The sequence below is a fragment of the Diceros bicornis genome, chromosome 17, assembly GCF_020826845.1.
Source record: "Diceros bicornis minor isolate mBicDic1 chromosome 17, mDicBic1.mat.cur, whole genome shotgun sequence".
Lineage (NCBI taxonomy): Eukaryota > Metazoa > Chordata > Mammalia > Perissodactyla > Rhinocerotidae > Diceros > Diceros bicornis.
The window spans coordinates 22,524,459-22,552,035 of record NC_080756.1 but is presented as its reverse complement, the minus strand read 5'-3'; the positions used below and the strand labels follow the sequence as shown (position 1 = coordinate 22,552,035).

Here is a 27,577-nt window from a genome sequence, read left to right as displayed (position 1 = left end):
TCCTTCTTCCTCTGGACCAAGTGACGAAGGGCTATGACTATAAGGAAATCTTCCTTTCGTAAACATGTACGTACGCATTTCTCCTCATGAGACACAACCACAAGGCAAAGAACTTGCATCAGGCTTGTGAGCTGGGTCCTGGCCCCTGGCCATCAATGACATCGCCTGTTCTTAAGACATCCACCGAGAGAACTCATTCAGACAAAACATTTTGGAGCTGTTTCCATCTGGGGTTTTTCCATGTAAAGAAATAATAAGCTCCTTTTCTAGTTTTCTTTAACAAACTAAGCACATGACAGGCAAGTCTGCAGATTGGTTTTTTTTTTGCCTACTTCCTCCTAAAATTTAAGTCTGTGGTTAATCAAGCTCTACAAAAAACAGTTTCTCCTTCAGACTGTGGGCTAACAGAGCTCTCTGACTAATACCCCACATTTTATCAGGTTTTTTTTGTCTGAGGAGTGTATGCAAGCAGAATAAAATTTTCAGTAAGTGATGTATAAGAAAATTTCTCAGAGTCTCGATTCTGTGACTCCACCAAGTGTCAAGGACTTCTGAGCCTGCTGTCACCAGACACATGCCTGAAACCAAAGCAGTGGCATGTCAAGTGATGGATTTCGTGCTGTCAGCTTAGCGCCAGCCTTTGTTCCCCGAAGGTAATAAGTCAAAACAGCTTGCTTGACTTTGCCACAATATTTTTATTTCTGTTTACGTCACCATACTCTGTGTGGCACCACGGCAGGCATGGAGGTGGCGCCCGGCCAGGAAGTGGTGAGGTGCCTGGTTTTAGGGTGGGCAGAGAGCAGGGGCACACTGCTGGGGGCTGAATCTGGACCTTGCTACTTCCTAGCTGACTGGCCTGGGGCAAAGCCTGACCCTTGAGAAGTCCTTTCCTTCACTTCATACTCTTCATGGAGACGGTAATACCTACCCTGCAGGGTGGTTTAAAAGGTAACAATACATGGGCACATGATGTCTGGATGTAAAATAGACTCCCAATAAATAGCAGCAATAACTATTACTGTTGATTCTGTAAAAAGAATCAATACACCTAAAGGGCTCGGAATAGTATTCTCAGTAAGCGGCCGTTATGATTTATTATTGTGATCTAAGGGAATCCAGATGTCGTGTTAGTTTGGGATCTTCTGGCCTCACCCAGGTAAAGCTACTTATTCAGCTAATATACCTGATTTAGAAAAGGCAGAAGGTTTGGTATTTTCAGAAAAACATTGACACGATTTAGCAGGTTAAACGTGGCCTGTAAAGGGAAGTGAAATGATAAGATCTGCATCTTAGAAAGAGCCAAGAATGCAGGTCAGAGAATGGGGTGGAGGAAGAGAAGAACATCTGTGGGGAGGTAAATCAGGAAGCCACAGTGGGATTTCAGATCTGAACGAACGTAGAGGCTTTGGGGAGAGAAGTGGACGATCAGAGAGAAGTTTAGAAGGTGGACTCGACTCTACTGCTGGATGAAGGCAAGGAAGGAATCGCAGATGATTTGGAATTTCTGTTATGGAGCAAATAGCTGAGTATTGATTTTACTTCACTTACTGAGAGCAGGAATGGGCTTAGGGAATAAGACAATTAGTTTAGAATTTAGTATTTTAAATTTGATCCTTACATAGTCACAGAGTTTATCCAACCAGCAACAAAGAGATATGGCTTTATTCTTAGCTATTTTTGTCTTGTATTTTAAAACTACTCCATGATTTAACTAGCACGCATCACCAAGAATAAATGCACATTAAGAAAAACAAAATTAGAGTCTTTTGTTCTGATGCCAGTATATAAAGTGACTGAGTCCATAGTTATGCACCACTTAGGAATCATGACTAAAAAAATAGAATATTGACATTTGATTCAAAGATTTACAATCAGAGGTTAATTAAACTGGTAAACACTGGAGTTGGAAAAGTGAAAGTAATTTCTTCTTCTCTGTCTTCATTTATTTAAATGTATTTCAGAGATTCAACAACAACAAAAATATGTTAAGGAAAGGAATGTCCTAAAGGAGAAAGAAAGGAAGGCAACAAGAAAGCAACCAGTAACATTATTTATGTAAATGATAATTTGAAAAATATTTAAAAGCCTGCTATTTTACAGTAGAATGGAATAGTGATACACAATTGATTTATAAAATAAATGATGCAATTTGAGTCAATCATTATATTTACAAAGCAAATATCCACCTGAAAAGAATCCCACCAGAAGCCACTTTCCACAGTGCTGTTTTTCATATTTTCAGTAAAATTTTAAAAATTCCTTTTCAGTAATGGAAGTGATACCCTAACATAGGCCATAACTGCATTTCCAGCATTGAATTATAACCGTCTGCCTCTGACCATGTCTTACTCAGCCTCATATCCTGGGTACCACGCAATAGCGCCTGGCCTACGGGGGCTCGCAGTGGGAGTTTATCTAATGAAGGAAGAAAGAAAAAGTAGCATGCATCAAAAATATTAAGAAGCTGGGCTGGCCTGGTGGCGTAGTAGTTAAGTTTGCATGCTCCACTTTGGCAGCCCAGGGTTTGCAGGTTCGGATCCTGGGTGCAGACCTACACACCGCTCATCAGGCCATGCTCTGGCGGCGTCCCACATACAAAATAGAGGAAGACGGGCACAGATGTTAGCTCAGGGCCAATCTTCCTCACCAAGAAAATATATATATATATATATATATATTTTTTTTTTTTTTTTTTTGAGAAGGAACTTCTACCTCCCTGGACAAAGCAACTTCATGTTTAGGAATTTAGCGGTTAATATGGTTTAAAATATTGGTATTTTTTCTTTATAAATGTAGTATGACCACGTCTCAGATAGCTTTGAAAATAAAGAAAATTGTTGCATCCATAATTCCACCATACAAATATATGAAGGGTTAGCATTTTGGTTTTAGCAAAGAATAATTTTACCCCTGTTAAGATTAATTTATAACGTCACTGACAAGCATGTAGTTTTTGAAATATCCAGATTTTAAAAATTGACGATGTTGTGGATAGCACCCTCCTGTATGTTGAAAAGAAAAATAAAAGACATTTTAAAGAGAAATTTTTAAAATGCAGATAGTGAATATGAAAGGTGAAGGAAGATTCTTTGCCAGCCTCTCTGACTGGGAGAGAGATGATGCTCCTAGCATTTTTCAGGTTGAGGGTGGAGTTGCTTTATTTGCATAGTTTACGCTAACATGGATTGAAGGAAGGAAATTTTGTTGTAACTAAGAGATAGCTAAGTCAACTGACCAGTTACTTAAAATATCTCAAACAGTATCTGAGAGCTACTGGTGTGGACTTTGACAAAGCTGTGCTCTTATAGATGTGGTAACAAGGTGAACTGTAGAGAACTGGGCAATGGAATATTATTCAGCCTTAAAAAAGAAGGAAACTCTGTCATATACTACAACGTTGAGGACATTATGTTAAGTGAAATAAGCCAGTAACAAAAAGACAAATACTGTATGATTCCACTTATATGATGTACTAAAGAAGTCAAATTCATAGACTACAGAAAGTAGAACAGTGGTTGCCAGGGGCTGGGAGTTGGCCATAGAGGAGTTGTTTAATGGATATAGAGTTTCAGATCTGCAAGCTGAAAAAGTTCTGGAGATCTACTTCACAACAATGTGAATATACTCAACACTACCAAACTACACACTTAAAAATGGTTAAGATGGTAATAAAAAAAAAGAGAGAGAGAGAGGGGCCGGCCCAGTGGTGTAGTGGTTAAGTTCACATGCTCCGCTTCAGTGGTGCCAGGGTTCTCAGGTTCAGATCCTGGGTGTGGACCTACACAGTGCTTGTCAAGCCATGCTGTAGTGGTGCCCCACATGCAAAATTGAGGAAGATTGGCACAGATGTTAGCTCAGGGCCAATCTTCCCCACAAAAAGAAAAAGAGAGAGAGAGAGAACTAGAATCAGAAAACTAAGCCAATGGTTTGGAGTCTTCTAATAAAATTTAGTATTATTTAGAGGTGAAGGACATTGCTAAATAATTCAAGGCTAAATTCTCCTAGGGTATTAAATTATTCTTTGTGAAAAAGGCTTATAATCTTTTTTTTTTTTCCTGAAATTCATGAACTGTGGATCTGGGACTCTGGGATCAAGAGTCAGGAGGCTGGGTCCTCAGTCCAGGCTCAGTGGGTAGCCTGGCTGTGTGATTTGGGTGGTTGCTTGACCTCCCTGAAACACAACTCGGCAGAAGGATGACCTCTGTTGCCTCCTCCCACTTCTAGAGCCCGTTCCTGCAGGGATGGGGGCACACCAGTCCAGAGTTGCGCCCATCAGACAGGGGACTTGTCAGTGTTTACATTTTATTCACTGGTAGTCATTTAAAGTATATTTTTATATTACTAAATTAGCAATATAATTTAGTAATTATTTTATATTCCTAAAGCAAGGATGTATATATACTAATTCCTGGAATAAATTGAGCGTTTACTAAGTGCCAAGCACTCTGCTTAGCACTTTGCATATTCAATCTCCACAAGTTGAATTGGGCCAGAGAGGTTGAGTAACTTTCCCAAAGTTGCACAGCTTGTGGGGTTACAGACTTGGGACTCTGAACTCGACTTTTCTGCCTGCAAAGGCCATGCTCTGAACCACTAGGCTATACTGGGGCAGAACAGAGAACTTGCATAAAACAAAAATTCTAGGGGCCAGCCTAGACACTGGTTGGGTCTGGTGTGCTCTGCTTTGATGGCCCGGGGTTCACGAGTTCGGATCCTGGGCATGGACCTACACCACTAGTCAGCCATGCTGTGGCGACGACCCACATGCAAAATAGAGGAAGCTTGGCAACAGATGTTAGCTCAGGGCAAATCTTCCTCAGCAAAAAAAAAAAAAAAAAAAAAAAAATTCTAAGAAAGTTTCTAGAAAAATTTAAGAAATCCTGACACAATAATGTCTTTTATAAATTCACCTCTCTCATTCTTTCCATCCTCGTGAAACCACTGATTTGGCTCTTCTCAACCCATAACCTCCTAAACCCCAGCAACTCTAGCCTTGCTCCCCAACAACACAAAAGTTTGCATGTGCTGCATTGAACTCATGAGAAGTTTTAATCCTGAGTCTTGAAGTCCTTAATACACTGTGAGAGAAGACTTTGTGCTCCAAGAGAAACAAATTATTCATATGTGCTTGAAAGTGCTACATGCAAGTGCTTTGAAGAAAAATTATCAAAAATATGTAGAGTGTTTCAAGTCAAACAAGCAAAGAAAACACATATTGTTTTATGATTTCCCAAATTTGATCCTTTTTTTTAAGGTAGCCAGGCATAGATTTGAAGACAAACACACACCAGCTGGCTGAACTAATGCATTTATAAGTAAATATTTAGTGGGCTGATTTCTAGCCCACTTGAAGCACTCCATTCCAAAAAGATAAGAAAAATACAGTGTCCCTTGAAATAAAAAATGTGGATAAAACAGTAATGGTTTGTATAAAGATAAGTTTAAGTTAATCTGTGGCTGGAACTATTAAAGAGTTGTTAATATTAAAGGAACATTATTTTTGCCCTTATATTCAGAATATTTTTTGCTGTCAAAATATTTGGCTTCTATGATTTGTTTTTTTGTTTGTTTGTTTTTGTTTTGTTTTGTTTTGTTTTTAATTTTTTGTTTATTGTAGTAACATTGGTTTATAACATTGTAAAAGTTTCAGGTGTACATCATTGTACTTCTATTTCTGCATAGATTACATCATGTTCACCACCAAAATACTAATTACAACCCATCACCACACACATGTGCCGAATTATCCCTTTCGCCCTCCTCCCTCCCCCCTTCCCCTCTGGTAACCACCAATCCAATCTCTGTCCCTATGTGTTTGTTTATTGTTGTTATTATCTACTACTTAATGAAGGAAATCATACAGTATTTGACCTTCTCTCTCTGACTTATTTCACTTTGCATTATACCCTCAATGTCCATCCATGTTGTCACAAATGGCTGGATTTCATCGTTTCTTATGATTTGGTTTTAAATAAATCATAGTTTAAACATAAATTATACATTTGTAATGGCATGTTAACATACATTAATAGAAACCAAAAGGCAAAACCCCAATCCTGACTAAATACAATTTTTGCCTACTCTGCACCTGCACCCTTGTGGCTGAAACAGACTAGAGAAAACCAAGCATCCACGCTGAGGACCCTCAATTCAAATAAGAGTCCCAGCTTTAGGTGGGCCTCCATGCTGCTCAGTAATTACAGCCTCTCTCCTCTCCTAGATGACCACTTCATACCTTCTTCTCGATCCTAGGACCTCTAATACCACCTTCCCCAGGTTCACTCTCAGCTGGTAACCTTGGCCTCACTGCCTACTTCACTGAGAAGATGGCTATCAGGAAAAAACCCACAAGCTGGTTCCCTCACACCTACCCAGCCACCAGCATCACGTGCCTGTACTCTGTCTTCATTGTCATTTCTCTGGCTGAACTGTCCGTGCTCCTATCCAGGGCCAACCCCTCCACTTGGGCACTAGATCTCATCCCCTTCACCAACGCAAGGTCATTGTTCCAGCAATTCTCCGCTATTCTTCCTGCATCCTCTGTTTTCCTCTGTTTACCGGATCATTCCGGTAAACATACAAAGACGCTATTATTGTTCCCATCTTAAAAGAAAGTGAAACTCTCTTAACCCCACTTCCCCCTCCAGCTGACTTCTCATTCTCTGCTTCCTTTATTTAGAGTGAAACTCCTCAAGGTTGGTACTGTCTCCAATTCTCCTCCCATTCGCTCTTAACCACTCTATTCAGCCTTTGTTCCCATCACTCTATCAAGGTCACTAATGTCCTACATGATGTTACAGCCAATGGTCAAACACCCCACTTAACTTATCAACTATTTCTGACACAGACAATTCCTTCGTGAGTCCTTCCTGGAAACACTTTCTCTTCTTGGCTTCCAGGACCTCACACTCTCCTAGTTTTCTTCCTGCTTCACTGACTCTTCCTTCTCTGTCTCCTTTATGGGTTCTTCCTCATCTTCCTGACCTCCTATACCTGGAGTGCCCCAGGGCTCAATTTTTGGACCTCTTTTCTTCTCTAGCTTCACCTGTTCCATTGGCAACAGCATCCAAACCAAGCTGATATCTCCAGCCTGGACCTCTTCCCTCCCCTCCAGACTTGTATATCCAAATCCCCATTCAACACGTGTATGAGGAATCTCAGACATCACAGGCCCAAAACCAAACACTTGACCTCCATCCCCCAAACCTGTTTCTCCCAAATTTTCTCCATCTCAGTAAATGGCAACTTCACTCTTCCTGTCGCTCAGGCCAAAAAACATAGAGATAGCCTTGTCTCCCCTCCTTTTCTCACACCCCATCTTCTCTGCACGAGCAAATCCTATCACCTCTACCTTCAAAATATATCCAGAGTCTGACCACTTCTCATTCCTCCGCTAGCATCACTCTGATTTAAGCCTCAACTCCTGCATTATTCAATCACCTCCTAATTGGTCTCCCCGCTTCCACTCTTGCCTCATACAGTCTGTAGTAAGATGGTGTTAATTTTCTGCTCAAACCCTTCACGATGGCTCCCAAAGTAAAAGCCCAAGTCCTTTCAATGGTCCGTGATCTGCCCTCCATGATCCACTTTCTTTCTTCTCTGTCTCCCTCTCCTACGTCTCCCCCCACTTGTTCACCCCAGTCTAGTCATACTGGCCTCCTCATTGTTCTCTCTGCTTGGTGCTTCCTTCCCCCAGACTTCCACATGGTTTGCTTCAATACCTCCCTCCGGACTTTGCTCAAATGTCATCTTCTCAGAGAGGACTTCTCCAGACCACTGTTGGTTCCTTCTACCCTTCTAGTTCTCGCTGGGTCTCTGTAACAAAAGACAGATTAGCAAGAGAAAAGCATACAAATTAGCCTTCATAAGGATATGAAGACCCAAAGGAAGGTTAAGCCTGAGAGTTTTACCCTGGGTTTGATGAAGATTGATAGGACACAGCTAAGTGTGGTAAACTGGAGGAACTGAGCAAGGCCCGTGGCTCCTCTCAGAGTTTCTTCGCCTTCAGAGATAAGGATGCTTCTTTCTTCCACCTCTCACAGGAGGGTCTTATGACCTGCTTCAGGGGAGGTCAGAGTCCTTCCAGCACCTGCTGTTTCTCCAATTCCTTCAGCTTAAAATATTCAATATGCTGAGGTGTCATATTCTGGGGTAACATGTCTTGAAACCTGTCACCTCTCTATTTAAAATTCCAACCCCCAACCCCTAGAGCCTCCCCATCCAGCAATCATGGTCCTCTTCTCTTTTATCTAACATATTATTTTGCTTACTTTTTCAGTTGTCTGCCTCCCCCAATCCAAATGTCAACTCTATGAGGGCAAGGATTTTTTTTTTAAATGTGTTATTCACAGCTGTCTCCCTAGCACCTAGAACAGTGCCTGCCACAATAATTTATTGAATGAATGAAAGAAAGAATGAATAGATGGACCATGGTGAATGACATAGATATATTTTATTATACACAATACAATGTATCTGGTACTCTGGGTCTGTTTTCTCATTGAACCCTTGCATCTGTGTACTGGTTATTATCACTACTTTACAGATGAGATAATTGAGTCATAGAGGAGTTAAGCAACTACTAAGGTCATGCAACCATAAGTGACAGAATCAGGTTTCAAACCGAAGTCTGTTTGGCCCCAAAGCCAGAGAACTGACAGTTCACTTTGTTTCATGGCATCGTAGCTCTGGCTTCAATCCACGCCATCAATGAACAGGCAGTCACCATATCACAAATCAATATCAAGATTTCCGACTGGTCCCCAGATAGGATACCACGGCCTAGATCAGTTATAGTGCCACACCACGGGGACAGCTTGCCTACCTCCTCTTTATTTTATTTTATTTTTTTGGTGTGGAAGAGTGGCCCTGAGCTAACATCCGTGCTAACTTTCCTCTATTTTGTATGTGGGACACCACCACAGCATGGCTTGATGAGTGGTGTGTAGGTCTGAGCCCAGGATCCAAACCCACGAAACCCAGGCTGCCAAAGCGGAGTGTGCAAACTTAACCACTACCAGCTGGGCTGGCTCCTTGCCTACCTTCTTGTATGTGCTGTGGTGAGTCATGAGTTGTCTACACCATGTCAAACATCTGAATGTTTAGAACAATCTGGATGATCAGTTTATCAAAGACTTTCTGTTTAACATCTGTTCTAACTAGTGTTAGTATTCTTTCCAGACAACTGCCTCAAATAAAAAGGGAAGTGGACTCTTTAAGAAGGAAGGAAGAGAATAACATATTTCAGAGAGATATAGAATATCTGCATAGAATATTCCTGGTAGAATAGACAAGAAGCCAATGACAGTATTGCTTCTAGAAGAACAATGAGGGATTAGGGAACAAGGAAGGGAGGGGGACTTACTTCTCGAGCATACCACTTGTACCTTTTAAAGTTTTCTGCCCTGTGCATTAAATCCCTTCTAAAAATAAGCAAAATAATTTAAGAATGACAATAACGGCAGTGCGCTCTGTCTGGCCTCCCAGAGAGAGCAGTGAAGATGCCACACAGCAGTCAGAAGGCTCCAAATTCCTGCCTGCTCCATCAGGGTGACAGTCATTTGGGCTCTCTCAGGGCCTCAGTTTTACCATCTGCAAAGGGAAGGTAATAATTAGAGCTCGCCTTTCTTGTGAACAGGATCTGTTGGGAGATAGCACATTCTAAGTGTAAAGCATTATACACGCATAAGTTGTCATTATCTTTTAGGAAAAAGCTGAGTTTGGGTGGATAAGAAAGCAAGCCAGCTCACTGAGCTATGGAACGTGAAATGGGGCCAGAATAGCAATAGTAACTGTCTCCATATATCATAATAAGTTCTTGGAAGCAAGAAAATCAGTAGAAAATCTGTTGCTTGGTCTCAAACAACTTGATTTTAAATTTAACGAGTGTAAGCAAGATTATCATTTGCATTATTACAGCTCCTCTGTTCTCTAGTCTTGTGATGATTATGCGAATTTCAGTCATCCTGGCCTAGATTGTTCTTTTATTCTCACAATCTACAGACTAGCTGGAATCTAGAGAACTGGAAAGATTTGCTACTCATTTATAGAATTGCTAGAATCACATGATGGCAAAATTCCAAAGTTATGTAATAGACTACTCTGAATTTTAAAATACTGAAGTTATCAGTTGGGTTCTGGAGGTGGCCCTGCCTTAAGAAACAATAACGATTGTATCAAAAATCATGGAAAAAATAACTTGATTTATGGCTATAGATAAGAGGATAAAAACAATGTGTAATGTGTGGAATTAATTTTTAAGCCACACATTGAGTAGTCAATGAAGGAAAGTAAAACAATATTTTTCAAGAAAAGGCCAGTTTACCTAAATAGCATAATATTAAAAAAAAACGAAAACTAAGTGTGCAGGACATGACATGTATTTCGGGACTGTTTTGGAATCTGTTACTCTTGTTTGTTAGTTATTTTACACCATTTAATGGAATGGAGAAATGCTCTATTCTAAAGTGTTTAAAACACTAAAGAAGGTGCACTGGGGAAAAACTCGTTTAAAGCTCCATTTCCTCATTTTTTCTTTTTTCTGATTCATTTCCTCCTTCACTTTCATCTTGGTATTTGCAGGGGAGGTGATTCTGCCTCCTCCAAATTGTGTCCTCCCAAACAAAAGAAAACAAAGGTCTCTACTTATCTGATTGATCAGAAGACCGCTTCCTTTTCCCCCCTCCAGTTACCTGCTGGTTTCAACAGGAACAGCAGAGGAGGGATTGGAAAGCCTTCCTGGCTCTGCCCCTTTCTGTGTTTACCTGAGGCCTGGAACTCAGGATGTAGTTTTCTGTAGCTGTGGAATCGGCTATTCCTCCACCCCAGGGCGGTAAAAGGGAGGGAGCAAACGAAGGGATTTGCAAGCAGTTGTACACTGTAATGCACACCCAAAAGTTCAGGATTATTACTACAAAAAATTAATTAGAAAAGGGAGCAATCTTCTTATCTTTTTCCTGAGTCTCTTTCCTCACTTCCTCTTTCTCTCCCTTCACCATCTTTCCCTCCTTTACCACTCTATTAGCTTTTTCAGCCCTGAACACACCACGCAAGCACGGTCATAAGAGCCAACATCTGAACTGTGTAAATCACACCCAAATTACTGAGAAATGTGAAACGAAAACAAGCTCGGAGCCCAATTCCAGGAAGATGCTGTAGTTCAGATTTACTTGCCACTTTGTGATTTCATATTTGCCCAAGTCTTCATGCTTCCGTCATTAGTCTTCTACTTCCTAATGTAAGAAAGTAAACGCTGACTCGTGTCATTTGCCCCAGATGCCACCGGAAATGGCATTTTCTCCCCAGACGCTGGCTCACACACATAGCAGTACCCAGAGGTGAACTTATCTGCCTCGCAGCCCAGACCTGGGCTCTCCAACCTGGCGCTCTGATCTCCAGCCGAGAAAGGAGTCTGTCTAGGGAAGATACCTAGAATCAACTGAGAGGTACATTTTTAAATCACCAGTTACTTTAATGAGTAAGTACTTTCCAGTTTTCTCATTTTTATTTTAAGCATTAATTTTGCGTTTCTGACCAGCCTTTCTTGGGATCCTCATTTCTTGGGCACTTACTGTCGGAAGGAATCACCATCTTAGCCCACTGCACCCCTGTCCCACTTATCTGAACAGCCCTAAAGTGACAACCGTTATTTTGTAATAAGAAGGATTCGTGATTGATAAACTACTAAATCTCTAAAAATGTACAGTGAAAAGAAACAGCCAGTTGTGAATTGGAGAAAGGATGTGAAGCGCCTAATGTCTGTGCGATCTTTATGTTGTGGTTGACCACAAAGGCTTGGCATCAATTTTGACTTCCAGCTCTGCTTTTTAGAAAATAGATGACCTCAAGCAGATGACTCAATCTTCAAACTTAATTTTTGCATGTGTAAAATGGAGAAAAATAAAGTACCAATCTCACAGGGTTCTTAAGAGGAATAAACAGATAAGCGGATAAAACACTTAAGATACTGTTGGTATGGGTACTAAATAATGTACTAAATGACAAATTAAATTAGTGTTACTAAGTAAGTTAAATCCTTCATTTAACTGGAAAACTCTCTTTATTAAATGCCATCCCCCAAATAAGCTGAGGTGGCTCAGAATAACAACAGTTAACACTTGTAGAGTTGACAGAGTAGTTCACTTGATGTCACAATTAACCCTAAGGTGGGGAGTGCAGAGCTGTTGACTTAGTTTTGTGACTGAGGAACAAGGGAGAAGCTGGCAGCTCTGCTGAGCATGGCAGTGGGAAGAGAAGCTCATAGGTCCAAACTTGGAGCTGAAGGGAGGAAAGCACGACTTGGGAAAGGCCTGGCGTCAGAAGTTAGTTCATGTGTTCATTTCTCCAGCATAGATTCTTGTTCTCTCAGCTTCCTCACCTCCCGGACCTTGGCCATTGGGCTTGAAACTGGGGAAATCCTCATTCCTGCTGCCAACACGCAGAGCAATGGGAATCCAGCTCTTCCAGATCCTTCTATGCAATAGCGTGGGTAGGGAGCAAGGCAGACAGAGACTGGCTCTTAGAAACCAATTTGTAATTCAAAAACTTTTTTTCCCATAGAAACACTATGCACTTAGCATTCAAATACTACATTATTAATAATAATAGCAACAACAACAATAAAATAATATCCACTTTAAACGCTCTTTTATGTAATCTCCTTAGAGGAGCATAGAGGCCATTTCTCCCACTTAAAGGATGAAAACAGCAGTGCAGGTGGCAGAGACCCCAGCCTGCTGACTCAGCCTAACGTTTATGTCACTGGTTACACGGGCTTTTGTGGCCATTCCTGGAGACAGAATTTTCAGAATCCATCCAGTTCAGCAGTTGAAAGCAACTTAGTCATCATTAGCTCCCTAGCATCCTTCCTTGTTCAACCATTGATGGTTAGAATCTAGAGTAGTCAGCATAAGTATAAAAAGTTCTGAAACACAAATATAGCTTTAGTGCAGCACTGTTTTCTGTTGACTCATTAAGAGAAATAGCTATCAGAGTGATGAAAATTGAACTAAGCTGACTCTAGTTCTCATGGAGAAATTTAAAGCTGTGCACAAAACATTGCTTTGTTATATTTTTCAACAGAGAATAGAAAGGAAAACTACACGTATTTTTTTCTCGATAAGACGATTTTTTCATCTTAATTTCAACAAATATTTATAGCTGAAGTTCAAAGCTCAGGCTCTGGAGCCCTATTTCTTCTTAAAGAAACAAAACAAAATCTTAAGCTCATCTAATCAATCGGAAGAGTCACTGTCAATAACAGACCAGTTCTACCTTTTACTAGCTGAACAACCTTGGGCGATTTACGTAACCTCTTCAAGCCTCAGTTTACTCACCCATAAAATGGAGATAATAATAGTTCCTGACTCACTAGGTTGTGAGAATAGGCCTGGCACAGAGTAAATGCTCAATGAATGCTAACTCTTATACATAAGGCATTGGGCCAAGAGGAGTACAAGGAAGGGTGAGGCCCACCTCTGCCATCCAGAAGTAGGATAGACTGAGGCAGAAAGCACATGAGCAGTTAATTATAATACAAAACAGAACCAAGGGCTAAATAGAGGCATCCATCGGAGGAAGTAGAAATTTTTCTGCATGGGAAAATAGGAAAGGCTCTCAGACAGAATTGCATTGTAAACAGGGTCTTAAGGAACAGAATTTCAGTAGAGGCAGAGGTTAGGGAACATTCAATGCTGAGTCCCAGAACAAACATGAAGAGGTGAGAAAAAGCCCTCTGGGTATACACAGCTCTGTAATTCATCCACAGGCTTTGGGGAGGTGCACAGAAGGATCATATCCTAGGTTAAAAAACAAAGATTATAAATTCAAAACGTTGGAGTTACGCCAGCGTATCAAATGAAAGGGAAGATATGAAATTTAACAACGTAGATAATAAAGTTTTATGTGAGAAAACACATATAAAATAAAAACTATAGCATTTTAGAAAGTATTTCAATCAAAGTAAGACACACTTTCTTAAGGATTAAGAGAAATTTGTGGAAAAGTTAAAAAAGTTAACCATAAAATCTAAAACAGAGGTGAGACTGGTCACTGTGCTTAGCTTCCCAAAAATATATCACAACGTCCTCCTCCCTAAAGTATATTTTCAAGAATTATATCTTATTTCTTATTGCCAGGAAATAGTTGAACTGTTCTATATCAAGATTATCATACAAGGCTTTTGACGTTTTAGGAATAGTGGAAACAGTCACAGTCAGGAAAATTAAAAATGACTTGATCCAAGTGTTGCAGAAACAGAGTTTATTTCCACCTGGTTATCCTCAGCCAACCTTTCAAGCAGAAATTATAAAGCAGCTCTCTGAAATGCACAGCGAGGATATGCTGCCCTCATTCCCATGGATGATCAATATTTACCTTTAGAAAGATTATTCAAAGGTCACAAGAGAATTATTTTAGGAATTCAGCCACAGTTTGATGGGAGGATAAATGGGCATCTAGAGAATTTGGAAGAGATAAGAGGCCCACACAGACTAAATTACTCCTTACCCCTCCCCCCTCCACCCCTTTGGAACTTTATTCTACGCACCTGAATATGTCTGGAACTCAGGAGACAAGTCTGGGCTAGCTAAACTGATTGAGCGCTTAAAAATGTGGCAGACCTCAAGCTAATGACTTTATGTTCATTTAACCCTCACTTCTTAAGAAATCCATAGTATTATTTCCCTTTTGTTGAAGTGCAGAGACATCACTTAATCTGTAATGATCTCAGAGACTCGTAAATGGCGGAGCAGGATGCAAACCCAGGGGGCTGACTCCAGGGCCCACACTCTCAGCCACTGGGCTTTATTGCCTGAATGCCGAGTCATCTGCATACAAATGGTAACTGATAAGGGGACCGTATAATTTGTTTCCATCCAAACTGGGTCATTTTTAGAGGGGAGAGGCCCCCCTGAAATAATAATTATGCTGGGAAAACAGGGGTAAATCAGAACAGTTTGGGGGCAAAGGGACATATGATCACCTTATTGACTGACGCCGGGAGAGTGGATGAATTTACCGAGGGAAAGAATGTTGAAGAAAAGAAGAAAGGAGCTGATCAGTGGGCCTTGAGAAAGACCAACATTTGAGGAATTGCCGGAGAAAGAGAAAGTCACAAAGGAAACTGGGGGAGGTGAGACAGGAGACAAGGGTGTCAGACGGTCGTGCAGTTTGTCAGAGGGGAGTAATCCACGGTCCTCCAGCCCCAAGGAGCTGGGAATCTGCAGATGCGATAAGGACCGAGTAGTGGCCATTGAAAGGAGCAACGAGGAAATCATTGGTGATTTACTGACAAACATTTCTTCAGTTTGGTGGAGTTGGAAGCCAAATTAAAGTAAAGGGAGGAGTGAGTGGGAGGTAAAGACCCAGAAACAGCCGGTGCAAACAACTCTTTAAAAAGTGGCCTTGAAGGGGAGGCAAAAGATAGGACTGTCTCGGAGGTGGAGTCAGAGAAGTTTCCTTTCTTTTTCAAAGCTAGAAACTAGAATGCCTTTAATGCTGAAAGGAAGGAGCCAGCTAAAGGGGAGTGAAGAAAAAGTAGAATGCATAATTATCTCCTCTCCGGGGGCCCTCCTGGAGCAAAGTTCCTGAGGAGGTAGGAGGACAGGACGGGTCATCTGAGCTGAGGATTACCTTTACATCCGAGGAGGTACAGCTCTGCCCCAGCGGGAGGGAGGAAAGGGGGACTGTGGGTTTGAAAGTTGGAGGGAGGGAACCACAGCCAGCTGCTGTCTGCAGGCTCCTGTTTTCTCTCGACTCCCAGAGGGGAGGGCTTGCCGAGCCTGAGTTTAAAGGTGCCTGCTGCCCGGCAGGCACTGTACTAGGCCTCTGATAGACACTGACGTAATCTCTTCATTTTCACTATTATTCAGTGAGGTAGAGGAGATTACCCTTGTTTGACACTAGAGGAAACTGGCTCAGAACCGTGGGCAGCCAGCCCAGGAGCACACAGCTGTTCAGCGCCAGAGCCCACGTCTGACTTCATCGTCTCCTGGAAGGGAAAGCCAGGTCCCTGCCTTCCAGTATCTCTCATTTCCCGAGTTAGAGGAGTATTAGGTAGGAAGTTAGCAAATGTAGTTGAAATAATGGTTCGAGACCATAATGTGGAAGTTTGACATAGGCTGTGCATGATCGAAATCATGTTTTTGTCTATATGAATTGCTTTGATTTTATACTTCAGAAGATCCTTTTGTAAAACAAAAGTTTTATTAAAAATGGGGCTATTTGAGTAAAGGCTTCAGAGTTTATCTTTTGTTTTTATAGAAGTATCTGCATATCAGATATCATAAACCCCCACTTCATTCACAGAGGATGTCCCCTGTATTTCTTCCTGTAGTTCATAAGAAATTTTTATATTAGACTATTACTATGGGAAAAATATGCTGCCTTAAGGATTTTTAAACATGGTAATTCTCACACTCTTCAAGTGTGTGAAATGCTTCCGTTGATATTTTATGGCAAAAGAATCACAAATTTAAGATTGTGGCCCAGTAGGGAAGGTACAGACACGAGTTGAATTCCTGCCTCCACAAGAAAAACTTGTGGTTATGTGGAGCCCAGTTTGAAGATCACAATTCTAGTTTCAATTGTCCATTTATGTCACATGTATCCGAGATTTTATATGTAGGGAGTCAGGACTAAGTGAATAGCCAAGTTAGAAATATGGACCATCCAGTAGGGTTAGGGGATGTAGGGAGAGGGTAGAGGAACCATGATGGTTGTTGGGGGATGTGAGTCAAATTTACAGAATGACAACTGTCACAGAATGAAAAAATCAAAGCAATTCATATAAACAAAAATATGATTTCAATCGTGCACAGCCTATGACAAGCTTCCACATTATGGTCTCGAACAATTATTTAAACTATATTTGCTAAGTAAGTAGATAAACACAGGTGTTCTCTAAATTGTTACGGGATTAATTAATGGGCTGCAGAGCTGAGACTTGTTTTAGAGGTGAAGTTATTGAGGGTAGGGGATTAGAACCAGTCTTTCCAATGGCTATTCGGAAATAATTTTTCTGTTGCATTATTTACCATAGTGTCTCACAGTACTTCTATGTACTTTTAAAAATTTACTCCTAAAACCACTTTTAAAACTAGAAGGCCTGTATTATTTCCCCCATTTTCATGTTATACAGAGGAAGGGATGTTAACTTACTGTTAACCCCAAATCAAACGATGAATCTACTGAAAATCCCAATCCACAAGCCATTCATTAAGCTTTCCCAAAGAAGTTTGAATTGTTTGCTTGTTTTTTCTTTGAAAACTTTATATGACATGCAATTTAATTTTTGACAAGTTTAAATTCCCCTTAGAAAACTAAGCAAATGCCAAGACATAGGTAAGTTTAGAGGTGAGTACATGAAAAATAATTATTTTCTTATTTCTACCATTTATTCCCTTAAACTTTAAGGGGATCTTGGAAAGTTCAAAACATTGATTTGATCACCAAACATGCAGTTAGAAGGAAATGAAATATTTATATTCCCGGTATAATGTTGCATTAAGATGGTTAGTCATATGCAAGAAACTTCTAAACTAGTTACCTAAACTAGTTACAAGTACTTCCTACAACTAATCAAAACAACATCCTAGTTGTTAGTGATTACCTTTGTGATTTAAGATTTCTCTGAAGGGTCTGCAGCAACCAGGCTATTTCTGTGTCACTCTTCCTGTAACTAAAGATCAGTAAGAAAAGAAAAAATTTGACCTAATTTCTACCACACATTGATTAATGAAAAACAAATGCTATATGTTTGGTTTGTGATAGTTATAAAGCAATAGTCAATGATTTATGTGTCATGGCTTATGAAACTATTAAAAAATTAATTATCCCCAAACAGAGAAATCTAGGCAAGATACTTGAAAGTAATTTATTATAGTAGTATCCATTATTAATGTATATTTCTGTCAGAGCTTTAGCTAAAGCCCAAGTTTTACTTTGAAAACAGAAAAACATGGAACTACTTATCATTAGGATTTGAGGAATCAATCATGAAATTTTTTTTAAAAACCAGTTTTAATTTGGAGTCACAGATGGCAATGATCTTCCTATACCGCCTCCCCTCCCCCATGACTCTTCCAACTGGCTTTGGTGCTCCATTTACATACATCAATTCTAGCTGCTATCTCCTTTGATATTTTACATGTCCATTTCCTTACCCCTCCTCTTGAGAAAAGAGACTGCCTTTTTATACCTACCCCTTGCACCTAGCACAATGTCTGGTTCTCAGTGATACTTATTGAATGAATGAATGAATGAACGAATCTGTCTATAAAATAGCTACCAAAACTAATAAGTGAGTTTAGCAAATTTGATGCAAAGAAAGAAGCCCGGGCTAAAAAGACAATTGATCTGCCTGTTTTCAAATCCCTTTTTTGTTTCCTTTTTATAAATACAAAGAAGAGCTTTGAAATGGAACTTACCAACATTTTTTTTTTTTTAGATCAGAGAAGATTTAGCTTTTCAAATTATTCTTTATTCACTCCCCTAAAAAAAGTCCCTTTGTTTTTTTTAGGTTTTGTTTTTGAGGCTTGACGTCTTAGCTTAAAATATCCTTTCCCACAGCGACAGTCTTGAGGGTGTCCGATTTGTTAATCCTGCTATGGTTGTGATAGACTCTTTATCAAGAATTTCATGAATTTCCTTTCAGTTTCTGCTTCTAACCCGAATTCTTCTTCCCAATCTTTTCCCTCTCCCTTCTTTCCTACAGTCTTATCTGCATGTTCCACTGCAGAAGAACAAAAAGAAATTCTTAGGTGGACATTTTTGCCCGGTTTTGGCTCTGAGCCTTGGAGCAGCCCCTGGGTGGGTTAAGTTCGCTGGTCAGGATACAGGGCAGCCAGAATTCCTCAAACACTGTGAGGCCCGGGAGTCTGTAGAATTTTGTTTTGGTTATTCTAAAATCCAGGTCTTTTAATATTTTCGTATCTCTTGCTTGAGATTAAGGTGCGAGATGAGATATATGCTCTCACTCACAGCCCTCCACCTGCTAAGTCCACATGGACCACCTCTCCTGGGTGGGCAGAGTAGATGACTGCATGCCTCTGGATAAAGGCACACCATAAAAACACCCCAAAACCGCCTTCTCCTGTCTTATCCCCAAATATCTCCCTGGTATGAGCCACACTTTTGGATTCAGACTGGCCTGCAAGGGGTTCTGCTCTAAAGGATGTCTCCTACAGAGAGGGACTTCGGTGGCACTGGTTTAAATCTTAGCTCTATCACATCAATATCCTTCCCTATACAATGGGAATAATAAGAATTATCTTATAAATGGGATAATGTTCGTAAAGCACCTAGCATCCAGTAGCTGTTCAAAATTAATTTTGTTTTAGTCAATATCATTCACTTGCATCATCCCTTTTGATCTTCACAGAATGCTGCTAGACAGGCAGCACAAATATTGTAATCCTCCTTTTATGGATGATTAACCTGGTGTTCTGAAACTTGCTCAGTACTAGTAATAACTCTTATCCGTGCTGACTACTCGTCAGGCATTGTCCTCTCATCATCTCTATGAAGTGGGTACTGAAAGTCCCATTTTACAGATGAGGAAAATGAAGGCAGAGAAAGGCTAAATAACTTGCCAAGGACAAAGAGAGAGCAAATAGAAGAGTTAGGATTCAAAGCCAGATAGTGTGGCTCCAAAAGCAATACTCTTCACCACTGGACTTAAGTGCTGCCATTTCCCACAGCTTTTAAGTGGTGGGTTTGACTCACATCTTTGAGTCCAAGTGTAGGGCACTTCACACCCAGAGAAGGAATGCATCAGGCCCTGGAAACAAAGTGCCTCTGAAGGAGACAGCACAAGGTTATCAGATCTGCCAACCTGGGGAGAGAACTTTAATGGAAGTGGATGATGTTCAGTATCCTAGGGAACGAGGCACAGAATATGACCAGAGTGCCAGCCCAAAGAGGGCACACAGAGCCAGGGTGGCATGGGAGCCCTGGAAACACACTGGGAAAAGGTGTCCCCCTTCACTGGCACTTTGGAGTCTGGGGTCTGGGGTAGAGGATTACTGTTCACAGAGACCCCTACCCTGGAAGTCCACAGCACCTGTTCATGCTATCTTCGGGGCACTTAGCTCTCTCTACTTTGTACTACACTCATCAGTGAATACTTCTGATATGCTCCTGAAGAGCGAGACCAGGTGTTACTCATTTTTATATCCTCCATGTGGCGCATCCAATAGGTGCTTAATAAGTGTGAGTTAGGTGAATACATGTAAACAAAAGAACATACCTGAGCCCCAGAGGGATTTGGAGTTTGCTTTAATTATGTTTTCTTTTGTTGCACCACAATGGGCTAAATCCTATTTTTAAGCTTTTTTTCCTGATAGCAAAAACATTTGAATGAAGATTCTTTGGGGGAAAATAAGCCAGTATTTTCAACTGTTCTCTTAGGGCAATTGTTTTCCATTCTACCCATTTTCATGTGTTTATTTTTGTACTTGTACCCATTTAAAGCCACAAATAGTATAGCTTTTAAAAACCGAATGTGTAATTTAATAATAGCTATCCACCCACACCTATTAAAATGTTTACTAATGCATACAGCCTACAAATATCAAGCCACAATGGATTTTAATGGCTTCTGTGTAAGTGGATGAAGTGGATGCCAGGTTCCTCCCCATCTGAGATTTCTTGGGTATTGAAGTGTGTTTCTACCTTTTATTCCTTAGCGGATGTGGTTGTAAAGGGCAGACTGAAATAAACTCAACCTGAGGTTTTGATGATGAGTTTCACAACTTTGAACATTTTATTCCATGTGCTGGGGAGGAAAAAACTTTTCCTCTACCCTCTTAGGTTCAGTATCTGGAGGCCTGTGAATAAAACTAACAAAAGACAGGAGAAAAGGCATACAATTTTTATTAATATTTACATGCATGAGAGTTCACAGATAAGAAATGAAACTCAAAGAAGCAGCTAGAGTCAGTGGCTTATATACCATTTTAACAAAAGACAAGGGGTATGAGCTTCAACGGATGATAGATTGTGGGGAAGTGACTAGGAAATATATCGGGGAACTAACAGAAAAGAAGGCTATTTTTATTTTAGTAAGGTCTGTTTATGCAGACTTATCTCAGTGTTGACAAGCCCCTGTTTCTTTGACTCCTCTCCGGGTGGGGGAAGGGATACCTTCCTCAAAGGGAACTTCAAGCCCTGCTCTTAAGGACATAGAGGGGAGCAGAGAACTCTTCCTGTATCTACTCATTCTCAGTGGCCTTCAGCTCAAAATAATCCTTATGCCAAAGTGGTATATTTTAGGGTGGCATATCCGATCTCCTTCAAATGGGAAACAAATGTGAATGTGAATTTTTTATTTTTTACAAGTCCTATTGATAAGTAACAGCAGCTTCCTTGTTAAAGAAATCTGTTTTTATGTTTTCTGACCTGGTACATGTACTCTTCCTTTCTGTAGTTCCATTTCATTGAATTTTTTTTAAGTTATTAAAAGTAATATGACTAATATAAAGTATATTGACAAAAAAGGGAGGGGAACATAAGTCATCCATAATCCTACTGTCCTATTAAAAGCTATGTTTTTGCATATTTTCTTTCAATGTTATCTATGCATATCTATTTTATATAGTTTCAGTGATGTGGGGCGCACACGTGGTATGTAACCTCTTCAACTTCACATTTTATCACCTTCTCCACGTTCTTGCTTACTCACAGCCCTCGTTATTTAGCAGCTGCAAAGTCTTTCTAACCATTCACCAGGTGTCAGACATCTGGACTGCCTCCAGGCTCAGGATGGTTGCAACTCCAGCCAAGGGAGGGCAGGGCCGAGTTGGCCCCTTCTGGCCAAGCGGAACCTGGGCCTCCTAGAAGAGGAGCCGCCTCCTAGAGGAGCCGCCTCCTAGAGGAGCCCGCAAGCGGTTCAGAGGTCAAGTCCCTCGGAGGTCAACCAGGCGCAAGCTGCGGCCAGGCCAACCAGGGCTTTTCCCTCCAGGCTCCCTTCTTCCCAGGCTTAAGGTGGTGGAGCCCCGCCCCGCGGGTGCCCCAGGCCAAAGCTCCATCCCCTTCCTGAGCCCTCCCCACGCTGGGCCTGCCCAGGGTGGGTCCAGCTCAGCTGCTCTCTCCTTCTGTCCTAGCAATCCGCAGACCCACCGTGTGCAAAAGAAGGATCTAGGCCGGGCGCCCGGGGCGTCATGGTCCACCTCCTGACCTCCGAAGTGCAGCAGCTGCTCCACAACAAGTTTGTGGTCATCCTGGGGGACTCTGTCCATAGGGCCGTGTACAAGGACCTGGTGCTCCTGCTGCAGAAGGACTGCCTGCTCACTCCCAGCCAGCTCAAGGCCAAGGGGGAGGAGAGCTTCGAACAGGACAAGCTGCTGGAGGGAGGCCAGCTGGGCCCCATGCACAACGGCGTTGAGTACCGTGAGGTCCGCCAGTTCTGCTCGGGCCACCACCGGGTGCGCTTCTACTTCCTCACGCGCGTGTACTCCCAGTACCTCGAGGGCATCTTGGACGAGCTGCGGTCGGGCGAGCACTTCCCGGACGTGATCATCATGAACTCCTGCCTCTGGGACATCTCCAGGTACGGTCCGAACTCCTGGCCAAGCTACCTGGAGAACCTGGGGAGCCTGTTTGCGCGCCTGGGCCAGGTGCTGCCCGAGTCGTGCCTCATGGTATGGAACACAGCCATGCCGGTGGGCGGGAAAGTCACAGGGGGCTTCCTCCCGCCCGATCCCCAGCCCTCGACCGCCTCGCTGGAAACGAGCGTGGTCGAAGCCAACTTCCACAGCTCTGTTGAGGCGAAAAAGCACGGCTTCGACGTGCTGGACTTGCATTTCCACTTCCGCCACGCATGTCAGCACCGACAGCGGGACGGGGTGCACTGGGACGAGCGCGGGCACCGACACCTCTCCCAGCTGCTGCTGGCCCACCTGGCCGACGCCTGGGGTGTGGAGCTGCCCCAACGCCAACCAGTGGGCAGGTGGATCAAGGACGGCCCTGCGGGGGGAAACCCTGGCCAGGGAGTCGCGAGGCAGCCCCAGGCCCGCAGAGATCCACAGGCCTTACCTCTGCCCCGACCCTTGCCTCCTCCCGGATACGGCCCTCTGCTCCCGCTCCCACCTCCCCGCCTGCCCCTGCCCCCACACCTGCCCCCACAGGCTCTTCCCAGCCCCTTTCACCAAGGGATGCCCCAGTTCCTCCTCCCCCAAGATGCCTGTTTTCCCTCAGACCATCCTTTCCAGTCGGATCAATCCTCCTTAAGCTATTTCCATTTAGATGTCCCCTGCGAAGCTGACTTTATGTTTGGTCCCCAGCCGCCTGTGCCCCCCACACCCCATTATCGGCGGCAGCTCCCTGTGGTTCAGAGAGGATTTCACCAAAACTCGCCTCGTGGCCGCTATATGCCCTGGAGGCGGCCCAGACCTTTCAGGAGAAGAGGCCCAGCCCACCCAAAGCCAAGGTTTCAATAGACACACGTCGACCTTTTCCCCCGCGGCTCATGCTCATGGACTGGACAGACTGTCTAGCTCTCCCTATGCAGACTGCCCTTGTTAACTGCAGCCGTTGGTCCATGCTTGGACTTCTGTTTGTGCACTGCTGTTATCCATAATGGCAGGGAAGAGCGGTCTGACCCATTCTTGTTGGCTTATGGCCTCTTCCTCCACCCTCTGGGGGTGACCAAGCATTATTCCCGCCTCCCCACTCCCTAATCTTTGTCTTTTTGTAAACATAAAATTGAAATAAAGAAGTTGTTTCACAAAAACAGTTGTGGATTTCGTGTGTGTCTATATTTATTGGTGCCTCTCTCTTTTATTAAGCAATTAGCTTGGTAAGAGCAAAGACAACATCTGGGGAGTAGTTAAAATGCTATCTGCTTGATAAACTACTCAAAATGGATTTTGTCTAAAATAATTCTGAGGGTTTCCATAAAATAGGTCTGATTCCTTACAAGTAAACGAAAGAACTTTAACTTTTTTGTAATCGTATTTTCCAGAGATTCTCGAAGAATCAGGAAATTTTAGAACTGGGAAAACTAAAGACATAAAATTTAATTACCATTTACAAACAAGGAAACTGAGGCCAAGAGAGGTGAGTAACATGTTCTAGGTCACACAGAAAATCACTCCTCCACTAGTCTTTCCTAGTTTATACTAGTTTCTAGTTTATATTAACTTTCAAAGCACAACAAACCAAGAAGGGAAGTTTATCCAACATGGTCTTTCTATGGAAGTGATGGTGAAAAACCCTTCTAGCTCCATAAGCAGAAGTTTATTGGTTAGATGTGCAATGAATTATGTATTTAAGCTAGATTGGGTGGCATGCTTGTCACTTTATGATTTCTTGAACAGACTTGAGCTTTGGATTTGAGAAAATTAGAGAAACGTTAAGGTGTACCTAGTGAAAATGTGAATCACCATTATCGTGTAAAGCCACGAGTTGGAAGGGACCACCCAGTGCACAAACCCTTCCCTTGCAAATCTGACAGATGGCCATAGCCGTCTCTTCTCTGTTTTGTAGGAATGTTAACATCACTAAGATTGTTTAAATGTTAGGCCCTTTGCCACACTAGACTAGTGAAGTGTTAATACTTAGATAAAATAGTCACAATAGGATGTGACTAAAATTGTCCAAATAGGATTTTTCATTGAATTGATTTGACTGGTTTATAGGTCCTCAACTGGACTTTCCTTAAATTTGACGAGGGTAAGGAAATGTTATTCTGCAAAGATGAAGTTCATGAAATCACAGAATTGGATGAGATCAGCTATCCACAGAAGAAATACACAGCTGTTAACCCACTAAAAAACCCTGGAGAATAGGGCCTTTATCTTACTTATCTTTGTGTCTGAAAACCTAGCACAATATCTGGCACTTAGTAAGTACTGAACAATATTTCTTGGATGAATCAGTGAGTGAATGAAAAGGTGGCATATAAATGTGTTCCTAGGGAGACTGCAACCCAAGTCTCTAAGGAGATAATATAAATTGATGTTTAATCCTTATAGCACATCTGAAGGAATATTGCCGAAACAGCGTGATGATTACCTTCGAGGACCCAAGAAAGACAATGCCTACTAGTCAGAATTTGCCAGAATGTCGCAGCAGAGTCAGGAGAGAGGGCACCTGTCTGACCAATGTAAATATTCTAATCCCATGGAGGAGAGTAGTGGACCAGCTGTGAGATTTGGTAACATTAGCCATCAAGATGAGCCAGTTGCCTTCATTCTGGCTTTACATTTCCCAAGCAAGGTCAAGCAGCATTTAGCTGCTGATCTTAGTAAGCTGACACATTTAGTATTGATATTTTCATGAATAAACCAATAAATTGGTGTTATGGTTTATATCTGTCTTGTGAGTTAGGTTAGTATGTATTAATCCTCCTTAATCTGATCACAGCCAATGAACCGAGGAAAATGAGTTCTTAGATATACGGTGCTGAGGACCAGACACTGAATCAATGATAAATCCATATATTATGGATTAAATTCCACCAATCGTTCCACCAATCATTTAACAGGGTAGGAGTGCAGGTGGATCAGACAGGGACAATCTTCTTCCCAGGTATATTAATTTCCTATGGCTGCTATAACAAATACTATAAACTTGGCGACTTAAAACAACAGATATTTATTCTCTTACAGTTCTGGATCTCAAAAGTCCAAAATCCATTACCGCAGAGTAAAATCCTTACCATGTCCTATGCTGTCTTACATGATCAGGCTTCTACCTTACCCTGCAATGTTATCTTCTGGAACTCTCTTCATTGCTCTTGATGCTTTCAACCACACAGGACTTCTTTCTGTTCATACAACATGTCAAACTCTTTCATAACTTGGGTCTTGGCACTTGTTATTCCCCTTGCTGGAAAGCTCTACATCCCCTGCCCCCTAGGTCTTTGGATATCTAACTTCATGCTTCCATCTTCACCTTCCAAGTCACCTCCTAAGAGGCCTTCCATGACCATTTGATCTAAAAGTACTGTTACAATCTCTTATAGCACTCTATTTCCTTGTGGTGCTAACCCCGCTCAGCAATGGCTTTAATAGTTGCTTATTTGGTAGCCCTCCAACTAGAACGCACACTCCGGGAGTCTTGTTCACTGTTGAATTCCCAATGCCTACTAACACGGTGTCTGCAAAGAAGGTGTTCAAGTATAGCTACCCCAGTTAAATGTTCAAGAACATAATTCATATTGCATACTCAAGAATGTATTCGTATTAAAGTTGGGCTGTATTTGATTACTTTTCTTTAGCAAATGTCTACAGAACACTCCCATAACTTTCCCTAAGTCACCTGGGTGGCTAACACCCCCTGGACCTCCCCACACCCATTGCGGGTAAGAGCCTGATAGCGCCTTCATTGGGGGCTTGCAGTAAATTTTGTACCTATCCCGACGTTTATCTTCCAGCTGAGAGCTTTCTTCTTTGCCCATTTTTGCTGTTGTCACCTTGCTCTTTAAGTCAAGAAACGTGGCAATGCAATCAAGCCAAGGTCTGGTAAAAAGAGTCAAAATTATTCAAGGTTTATGAGAGACATTATTGCTTTGTTTTTAAGACTTAGAATGCAGGGTTCATTTGGCCTCAAGAAGTGACAGCACTCAAAGCTTTCTGTACTTGACTCTTGCCTCAAGTTCTCTGGAAAAAGAAAAAAAAAAAGTAAAATCATGATTAAATGAACCTTACCCAAGCAGTGTATGTTTCTCACAATATTCTATAATGCAGTATACTGTTACACCAAAGGCCAAAATTTTAAAGCTGTAGCTCTGTTTTTCTGTAAGTACAAACAAAGCGTGGCCCAGCATTTGAAAACAAATGAAATCTTACATCCTGCCATAGGATCAAAATCAACCCCCTCTCCCCCGGTGAGCCACAGAGCTCTTGTTTCAGGGCCCTGCATTGCGTGACTCCTGGAGGCAGCACTCACGTTAAATTCTGGACTTGTACACAGTGGCGGCTCCATCTCTGACAGCTTTATGTTCATGAATTCTGCAAAGGTGAGTTGTTTTGAAAACTTAGATCGTTAAGACTCATGTCAGAGAAAGGATTTACCATTGTTTTAAACTATTGTATGTTTGTTTCTATAAACTCTAGAAACAGTATTCTCATTCCCACAACTTCAAGAAAGGCTTCTATCCTTTCATGCTTAATTTATAGATAGAATTTTTCACAAGACTTTACTCATTAATCTTTAAAGAAACAATTTCTAGAACATGTCCCTGTAAGCCATAATCTTTATTCCTCATGCATTCTATGGGCAAGGATGCTTACAAAAGGATTCATTCTATTGCCCCATGTGGAAAATCACAATGACTTTTAATGGCTGAGAGGCTCTGAGAAGTTCTGCATGAAATAAACTTGATTAAATGTGTTTGACCTAGTATTTCTCAGATTTATTTAACCACTGACCATTTTCATATATAGCATCTTTTAAAAACATGTTTTGGGAAATCTTGTTCTAGAGAATGTCAGATAAAATAGTTGGGGTAAGTGAAGAGAAAAGAAAGTTTGTTAGTGACATTTTATATATGACCCCCCCCTTTTATTTTTTTGATGAACGAGATTGGCCCTGAGCTAACATCTGTTGCCAATCTTCCTCTTTTTGCTTGAGGAAG

General features: G+C 41.7%; 1 protein-coding gene across 5 annotated transcripts; it reads left to right on the top strand.

The window, feature by feature from the left end:
• Positions 1-825: 825 nt before the first annotated feature.
• Positions 826-23,520, top strand: PCED1B (PC-esterase domain containing 1B). 5 transcript variants are annotated; one of them, XM_058558428.1, is made up of 2 exons: positions 826-948; positions 22,111-23,520. In XM_058558428.1, exons 1-2 carry the CDS (start codon positions 909-911, stop codon positions 23,433-23,435), a joined length of 1,365 nt encoding a protein of 454 aa, XP_058414411.1. In that variant the 5' UTR covers positions 826-908; the 3' UTR covers positions 23,436-23,520. The 5 variants fall into 5 exon arrangements, with proteins under 5 accessions (XP_058414411.1, XP_058414412.1, XP_058414414.1 ...); XM_058558429.1 differs by lacking the exon at positions 826-948 and adding an exon at positions 11,358-11,476; XM_058558431.1 differs by lacking the exon at positions 826-948 and adding an exon at positions 14,844-15,130.
• The last annotated feature ends 4,057 nt before the right edge of the window (positions 23,521-27,577 follow it).